General features: G+C 42.3%; 1 protein-coding gene across 1 annotated transcript; it reads right to left on the bottom strand.

Annotated features, from left to right (window-relative positions):
• Positions 1-235: 235 nt before the first annotated feature.
• On the bottom strand, positions 236-1,198 carry LOC149401267 (uncharacterized). The gene has a single exon (XM_089610644.1). The coding sequence runs from the start codon at positions 1,196-1,198 to the stop codon at positions 236-238; it is 963 nt and encodes a 320-aa protein (XP_089466770.1).
• Positions 1,199-9,192: the final 7,994 nt, after the last annotated feature.

The following is a 9,192-nucleotide window of genomic DNA, read 5'->3' on the forward strand; positions in this document are numbered from 1 at the left end:
CTCAAAAAGATACCACAGGCAAGGATCGACCAACACAGAGGGAGGAACAACATCCTGAAAAGTGAATGAGAACTAGGGAAAAACAGCATAACATTCAACAGACAAAAGTACGAGAAAGCTGTCTTACAAACCATTCAGAGAGAAAACATCAGTCTGAAACACAGTAGCAGGCGAAGAAACCAACATAAAGATGTCTAAAAAGAGGTTAGATGTTACAGACCAGAAAAAAAAAACATCAACCAGAGGGATTAGAAACATCGTTGGCAAGAGAACTTTGAGAATCGCTGCTGACATCATCTTCTGTCTCTTCTTTATCAGGACACACAGAAGGACTTGGTTGAGAGGTAGAGGCACCATCAGTGGTAGAGAAGGGAGTCATGACAGAGATAAGATGCTCACAAGCGGTCTTTCTTCGAGTAGAGATAGCAATGACTTCCTTAAGAGCAGCAACTTCTTCTATCAAACCCTTGAGAATATCGCTCTTGGCTCTTTCTGACAGGGGAGCTACTTTGATGGTATCACCAAGGGAGACAGATGTTGCGACAGATGGCATGACAAGATCCCTGGCATGTTTCCCTTCAAACAACTTAGGACTGAAAGAGAGTTCACTGGGAGGTTTACCTGCAACATCGTCAGCCCTGAGCAGATCCTTCTTCTGAGCTACCAACAAGCCAGACAGGAGAGAAGGGAAGCCAATAGGAAGCTTCACTGCATAGGACTTAGCATGCTTAGCCAAGTGGCTGAAAACAAACTCCCCAAAGTCGAAGGACGCCCGAGTACCAATATGATAAATGAGGCATGCCAGGTCGGAGTTGATACTTGAGCCGTGAGAGGAAGGGGCCCAACTCGCAATCCCAATTCTGTACAGAACAGAATACTTCGCCGAGAGATCTGAGGAAGGCAGTGAACCCTTGGTGGGCCAAGTCTTCTTTTCATCGTTAGTGAGCTCTTTGGCAACCTCATCCAAGGAAGGAAGCCGATCAGCAGTGACAATTTTTCCTCTACCCAGAAACTCGTTGATGGCAGAGGACGATATATCAAAGCAATGGCCACGAACATAGACTTTCCCAAACTCAGGGTGATGAGGCTGGTCAATCTCAGAGGACAGATTCACAATGCACTCTTTCACCAGTCTGGGATAATAAGGCCCGATCCCAGAGACAGTTTTCCCAAGTTGAGCGTCGGACAAAAGTTCCATGATCACATCGATCTTCAGGGCCTCCTTAGACAATTCTTTTCCGGAAAAATAGATCTGTGATAGACATACCTCCATTTTCTGACACGATCTTCCTCATGGAAGGAGACATTGTCCAGAGGAGCGGCGGGGACATCCTTGGGAAGCTTTTGGCCTCCGACAGATTTCCTGGAGATGAGAGACACCCCTTCAGGACGGGCAACATCTTCTTCCTCTTCCAAATCCTTCAGGACATCTGGAATTGTCTCTTCAACAAACTTTCCCTTCAGCTTCTTCTTGTTCAAGCCCATCTTCACCGGTTTCTTCATCTTCTTTTTAGCCGGGATGGTAGTGGGAGCAGCTTCTTCCACCAGCTTTCTTTTCTTCTTTTTCTTCTCTGAGAGAAGAGTGGCTAGACACACATCGTCATCTTTCTGAAATTTCTTTTTCAGAGGAGCAAGGATATCCTCTCCAACATCCTGGACAGGGTCAGACGTTCTTTCTTGCCTCTGAGAATATGTAGGCACATCTTGCGAAATATCTTTACTTAAGCCTAACATGCCCCCAATGGCATCTTCAGGAGTAGGCTCTTGAGGATGAGGCAGCGAAACCCTATCAATAGGAGAGGCAGAGACAGCAGGATTACCTAGCACAACCTTGTGAGGGCTTTCGACGGGGGAAACACCGGATGGGGTTTCTTCTTCAGGATCATCGACACTTCTTCTTTCTTCCTCAGACGAACTGCTGGAACTAGCTTCTCCTGTGATGTCAGTGATGGAGAGAGCAGCTTTCTTCAGAATTGTGCGTCTGGCGGCAGAGAGAGATGGATTCTCAGGAGGCACTGATGACCCAGCGATCGCACCTCCGGCCTGACCATCGGCGCGTATGCTGGGTTTCAGACCTCGAACCCTAACTCCATGCATGTTGCTCTCAGCACCGGGCTTTCTTGTCCCGACATTTTTCTTCCTCATTGTGGCTTTGACTTTTCCAGAGGGAGTAGAGGTACCGATCCCACTTCTTGTACCCACCATTTTGGAAAAAGAAATAAGGAAACTGCCACAAGGATAACTGTCAAAATGGGTAAGAAAGCAGATTTGGGAAACAAATCTTAAGAGCGCCGAAGAAGTATAAGAAATTTCGAAATTCAAACAGGAAATAACTTCCCTTTCTTTCTTGGGAGAGTAACCGTCTGCATGAGCGAGATCATGGCAAGGAGAAAAACGACGTCGCGACTTCAAGTGGGCCTTGATCGTTCTTAGGCCCAGAGAGACAACAATTGGCATTTTAGCCCGGCAAATCAGTCGAATGGGCCAACCAGATACATGGGCCCGTGAGAGAAAAAATACAATAGTAATGCGAACAAGGATCAACGAAGGATTAGCACATAAGTTAAGACCAAAAATTCCTTCGATAAACAGTAATTGCTATTGATCAATAACGCATAACCCATGTGAGGACCGAAGATCTTCAAGACTGTCAACATCCAAAACCTTAGCAAAAATGTCAGCTAATTGATTTTTAGAGATAATCATACCACTGATGTTGTTGCAGAACAATGTCTTGACATCTTGGCCGACTCCATACTCAGCACTCATTTGTTTTAACCACAAGGGTAGAGTATTGCTGCTATCAGCTACAATATATTCAGACTCTGAGATGCTTTTTCTATCAACTGCACTTCCTGCCCAGTCAATGTCACAGTATTCCACAAGAGTAGAAGTAGCATCACAGGAATATAAGAGCCAAAAGTCAGCAGTTCCAGAGATGTACCTTACAGTGCGCCTATCCCGAGAAAGATGGCTAACTTTAGGATTAGCTTGATACAGAGCACACATACCAACAAAGTAAGCAATATCTAGACGGCTGGTGGTGAGATATGAAAGGCTTCCAATAAAACGTATCCCATCTTCAATATCACCAATGACCTTTTCAACATGATGATTTTTCTGAATTACTGTAGAAGGAGCACATCTTTGAGGAACAGCTTCAGTCTCCTTGTCAAGGAACGACTTATCACGACGAGAATCGTCTTCAGTCACAATGTCGACCACTTTGTCACCAACGTCTGTCCTGACATCTGTGCTACTAGATAAAACTTCATCCTCATCATCAGCACTTCCAAAATCATCATAAACGTCATTAACAACCACATTTATAGACTCCATCATAAACTTGGTGCGTTTGATAAAGGCACAGTAAGCACAACTATTTCTGGAATACCCAAGAGAGATACCTTCATCACTTTTGGGATAAAGCTTACGACGAGGATCCCGATCAGCAAGGATGTAGCACATAGAGCCAAAGACATGGAAGTATTCGACGTATGTCTTTCTCCCCCTCCATATCTCATAATGAGTTACAGTAGAGCCCGGACGAATGGTAACATTATTATGAATATGGTAAGCTGTGTTGATCGCTTCAGCCCTTAAGAGTAGAGGAATGTCTTTGGCAGGCATCATCACTCGAGCCATTTCCTGAAGAGTCCGATTCTTTATTTCAACAACCTCATTTTGTTGTGGGATGATGGGGCCAGAAAATTCAGGAGCTATTCCTTCTATGCTTTCTCCTTTGTCTCTTTGCACTTGCATTTTTCCACTGAGACTTTCAGTTTGCATAGGACCCATCAAGTCCATGTGCGGGAGCTCCAGAACACGTGAAGTGGTAAGATGTTGCACCATCTTGTGCGACTTCTGAACCTGTTTTCCTGTCTTAGCTTCATCTGCCTTGGACATGAGACACTTGGTGACTTGAGAGACTTTGACCGGGGACCACATGTAACAGTCGTCCGGAGTCCTGGTTCCTTTCATAAGCTCAACCTGTTCCTCATTTATCACGAGTAAAATCAACACGTAAGCTCAAGTCACAAAGTTGGCTAATGCTAATAAGATTAGCAGTGAGGCCTTCAACCAACAAAGCCTCTGTTAAGCAAGGCAAGCCAGGATAATTAAGTTGACCTTTTCCAATAATCTTTGCCTTCACTCCATCACCAAAAGTAACATGACAGTTAGAGTAAAGTTTTATGTTGGATAAAAAGGTTTGGTCACCTGTCATGTGTCGAGAACAACCACTGTCAAAGTACCAATCATTACCAGTGAAGGCATGCTGAGAGGTGTAAGCAAGGTTTGCGCGATATGACTCATTTTTCACTCTCCATTCCATACGAGATGAGGGGGAATGACTTGGTTGAGCTTGCCTATGGGATGATTGATGCCGATGAAGATTCCTCCCATATAGACGATAACAAAATGGCCGAATATGACCCCTACGTCCACAGTGATGGCAGACCCAACGAGGTCTGTTGACAAGAGACCTGGTTGGTCTATGAGGATGTTGCTGATGCTGATTCTGGAACTTGTCACGAACAGATGTCTGAGGCATATTTCGCGGCATCTGGGCAGCAGACTTTTGAGGGACAAAAGTAGTCTGAGACGTGGAAGCACCGTGAGTATACCCAAGCCCCTTCATGTTCTTTGCAGACTTTCCAACAGCCGACTTTTGAGGGACAAAAGTAGTCTGAGACGTGGAAGCACCGTGAGTATACCCAAGCCCCTTCATGTTCTTTGCAGGCTTTCCAACTGTGAGAATTTTATCAAGGCTGTCGGTGCCGGAGTTCAGCATCCTGACTGATTTAGTCATCTGATCCAGCTCTCCATTCAGCCGACTGACTTCCTTCTTTAGATCCACAATCGTCTCTAGAAGCCTTGCCTTGTCTTCAGTCAGAGTGAGAATAAGAGCACTCTGTTTGTCGAGAATCTGAGACTCCTCAACCCATTTGGTGTGCAAGGTATTGTATGCGTCATTCATGGCATCGTCAGATAGTTCTCCATCTAGAACAATTTTCTGAGAGCATTCACCAAATTTATCAGTAGACTCATGAGCAGTAAAGGCCACAAAATTACTTATCTTATCAGAGTCGCTATCTTCATCCGGAAAGGTAGCGTTGTACCCCTTTTCCTGTTTCTTGAGGAAGTTAGGGCACTCCTTTTGAATATGTCCGAAACCTTCACATTCGTGGCACTGAATGCCTTTGCCTTTGCCAGGTCGTTCACCGCTATCACTGTTCCTGTGAGGGTTGGCATCCTTTTGGAATCTTTGTTGAAACTTGTCCTTAACATCTTGTGAGACATTTTTTCCATTCATCTGGTTGAATCTCTTCATGACCCTGCTATAATTTCTTGCAAGCATAGCTATAGTATCGTCAATGTCACTATCAGAATCTGAGTATACCTGATCCTTTTGTTTATGAATAGAGCCTTTTAGGGCCACCCCTTTGTGTTTCTTCTCTGTCTTGGGCAGGGAGAGCTCAAATGTCATGAGAGATCCCATAAGTTCATCAAACTTCAGGGTTTTGAGGTCATGGACTTCTTCAATAGCCGTGATCTTCATTTTGAATCTGGGACTCAAAGCTCTCAGAGTTTTCCGAACAAGATCTTCGTCGGTCATGGGTTTCCCAAGAGAGTAGGATTCATTGGCAAGGTCTCGGATGCGAATGTTGAATTCAGCAACAGATTCATCCTCAAGCATAGTAAGGGCTTCAAAATTGGTTGTGAGGTATTGAAGCTTCTGCTCACGGACCTTTGTGGTACCCTCATACGCAACAGCAAGGATTTCCCAGGCCTCTTTGGCACTAGTGCATGTATTTATCAACCTGAAAACATTTGTATCGACCCCATTAGATATAGCATTTAGAGCACGTGAGTTACCAAGGGCCGCCTCCTCTTCAGCAGGAGTCCAGTCTTTTTCCGGTTTTGCACCAATAGGGACTCCTTTGTCATCAGCCTGAACAGGAGCTTCCCACCCGTGTATCACTGCTTTCCAGGTTCTGCTATCAAGGGACTTCATGAAGGCAGTCATTCGTGCCTTCCAATAACCATAGTTGGTTCCGTCGGGTACTGGAGGGCGATTGACAGAACCTCCTTCTCGGGAACTATCCATAGTAGGCAATCAGAAAGAAAATACAGGAAACCACCTAAGAGATCAAGGTGCCTGCTCTGATACCAATTGAAAATTCTGATTAGTCGCAAAGACAAGATGTCGCACACAATGTGTTGACAATGTGTCCGACAACTTGCTTGAACACAGATATGGATAAACAACAAAAAGTAGTAAACAAATAACACACGATGTGGTTACCCAGTTCGGTGAAACACACCTACATTTGGGGGCACGCTGCCAGTGGAAAGGATTTTCACTATCTTGTAGTCAATAGTACACACAAGGTTTATATCTGATTACAATCAACAAATCAATAAAACCTAGAGACTATAACTACCAGTGATCACCTAGACAGGGACTCCCCCTGAATTTGAGCTCCGTCTCAATTCCACCCTTCGAGCAACCTCCTGGCTCGGATGACCTTTAGTCTTCAGTAGTACGTGAACCTCAATCACGAAAAGCACAAGAACCCAACTCTCACATACACTCAATCTGTAGAATAGTGTTTGAGAGAATACACCACTTAAAACCAAAACACACAGCCTCCCAGTCCGCCGGTCTTGCACGTCTAAGAGCTCTAAGTGTTTGATCAAAAGTGTCGAGGCTGCTAAGGGAGAGCGCATGGCTTTTATAGCAGCTGGAAAATCCTGGAAGATATCTCGGGTTTCCTTACCCGGCCTCAAGCGAATATCACAAAGTAAAGACTCCATCAAAGTGAATATTCGAGCAATGAAGATAGCAGCGGAGGAAATCTTGCAATGAAGGCTCCAGCGAGGCAGATATCTTGTAATGAAGACAGCAGCGAGGCAATAACTCAGCAATAAGTCACCAGCGAAGCAATCTGTCGAAACTTGCCTGAAATACTGTCTGCACACACGAGGAAAGATGTCAATCCAGAAGTGGAGACCTAACTCTTGACATCTTTCCATACCACTTGCACTAAAAAAATAAAGCCAATAAAACAACGTAACAACAGAAACCTAGCTACTGATCTAGTTCACCAAATGAGTGGAAGCTTCCTTAATTGGAACCTAGCTTCTCTATTCACCAAATGAGTGGGAGCTTCCTTAAAAGGAACCTAGCTACTCTAGTTCTCTAAATGAATGGGAGATTTCTTGATAAGAACCTAGCTACTCTAGTTCAAGTGGGGCCATCCTTTAAAGGACCCTAGCCACTATGTTTTTTAAATTATTAAGTGGGAGCATCCTTAATTGGAGCCTAGTCACTGATGTTCGACGATTAAGTGGGAGGTTTCGAATCTAGTCACTTGTTATTCAATGTATAGTAACATCCTTCACATGATCAAACTCATCATTAATAATGATGTGTTGCAATTATTGAATAATTAGAGAGGTTCCGAATCTATCCACTTGTTGTTCAATGCATAGTAACATAATTCACATGATGATGTATTGCTATCATAAATAATTTAAAGTAAGAGGTTTCAATCCTAGCCACTTGTTGTTTAGTGCATATCATTAATGATGACATATTTTGCTATCATTAAATAATTTAAGTAAGAGGTTTCAAACCTAGCCACTTGTTGTTTAGTGCATAGCAACATCCTTCACATGATCAAGCTCATTAATGATGACATATTTTGCTATCATTAAAGATGTCATAAACCCAATTTAGTAGATCTACTAGTTAATTCTTCAACTTAATGGATTATAAGGGATCTATAAATGATTAATGAATGCGTTCAAGCTTATATAAAGCTGAAATGGTACAGAAGCGGTTTGAGCCCTTGATTAGAGACATTGGCTACAATGATGCTCTTCTGATACCACCAACCGATTCATTGGGTCTTTCAATTAGAAGTTGAACTGTCCTTGTGGATAAATTTCTGAAAAACTTATGACATGGACCAAAGTAGTGAAACTACTAAAACCTTCACAAAGGTTAATCCAAGAAATGTACGATTGTACTTAAGAATTTATTGAATGAAATCGATATTTCGAGAATGATTGATTTGTGTAACTCCTTAAAACACGTGTCAATAACTAACACAAGAAAATTGACTGAGTTGACCGTTTCTATAACCTAAGCTTTTAGAAACAATTAGCTTTTTCCATATCATCTCAAATATACTTATTGACATAAGGTATATAAAGCTCAACTGATGAAGCTAAAGACATTGTCATTAAAAGGTCTAACCATTAGTCCCTTGATAATGCTCAATTTCCGAGAAATCTAACAAGTGTGCAAAACACGATGATTTATGGAAATAGTGAGACACTAAGTTATTATGATTATAGTAGAACCTTGAGTCTTGTTTATATTAATTATGAACATGGCCAATAAGGATCTGCTATGTAATAACCTAGTAATGGAAATAGGTTAATAAAAGTTCTTAAAAAATATGTTCAATGATATCACACTATAGTTAGTGGTGATGAGATTGAAACATGCTATGGTACAACTAGTCTTGGTGCCAAATGGATGTACACCTGTGATAGGAGACTTATTATCAAGTAGATATAAAGTCTGGTGTATGATCTAACTGTTAGGAATTCTTGCCCACGAGAAGATATTATTTGTAACTTCTCGCTGAAATAATTAATAAAATAAAGTTTGTCATTTACCATCTTTATGAGTTGAAAGCGATAGTATCCTAATCCAAAGATTTATTAAACATTTATCATTACATAGTCTCCGTATTAAACTAAGTCGCATGCTGGGCATTCGAGTTTGGGCGGTGAACTAAAACATGGTCGATGACTGATATGCGCCGGGAAAGCCTTATCTAAAGTCATATATGTGGAACATGGGTGAGTGTTGATCACTCAGTAGGAGCATTATACACTTGCAGAAGGTGTACGACCTGAAGATGTTTTTCTTTGGATAGATACGCCTGGAAAGCTTTATCTAAAGTCATATTGCGTTGAAAAATTAAATAATCTTTGTCATTTATTTATTTTTCACTTGAGACATTGAACAGATCGGAGAAGCTTTGTCATCAAGCCGATAAGAGGCTAAGCTTATGGATTAATAAAAAGACGATGACTTCCCTCCTTGTTGGAATCTTCCTTGTGAATGAATGCTATTAGGATAATCAAGACTAGATGTCACGATACTCCTAA

Source organism: Urtica dioica, chromosome 4 (genome assembly GCF_054948205.1).
Source record: "Urtica dioica subsp. dioica isolate 48M chromosome 4, U.dioica_male_clone48M_v1_H2, whole genome shotgun sequence".
In the NCBI taxonomy this organism is placed as follows: Eukaryota; Viridiplantae; Streptophyta; class Magnoliopsida; order Rosales; family Urticaceae; genus Urtica; species Urtica dioica.

Bases quoted from the DNA above. Each gene is read 5' to 3' on its own strand.
- LOC149401267 (XM_089610644.1), bottom strand. From the start codon at position 1,198: ATGGAACTTTTGTCCGACGCTCAACTTGGGAAAACTGTCTCTGGGATC.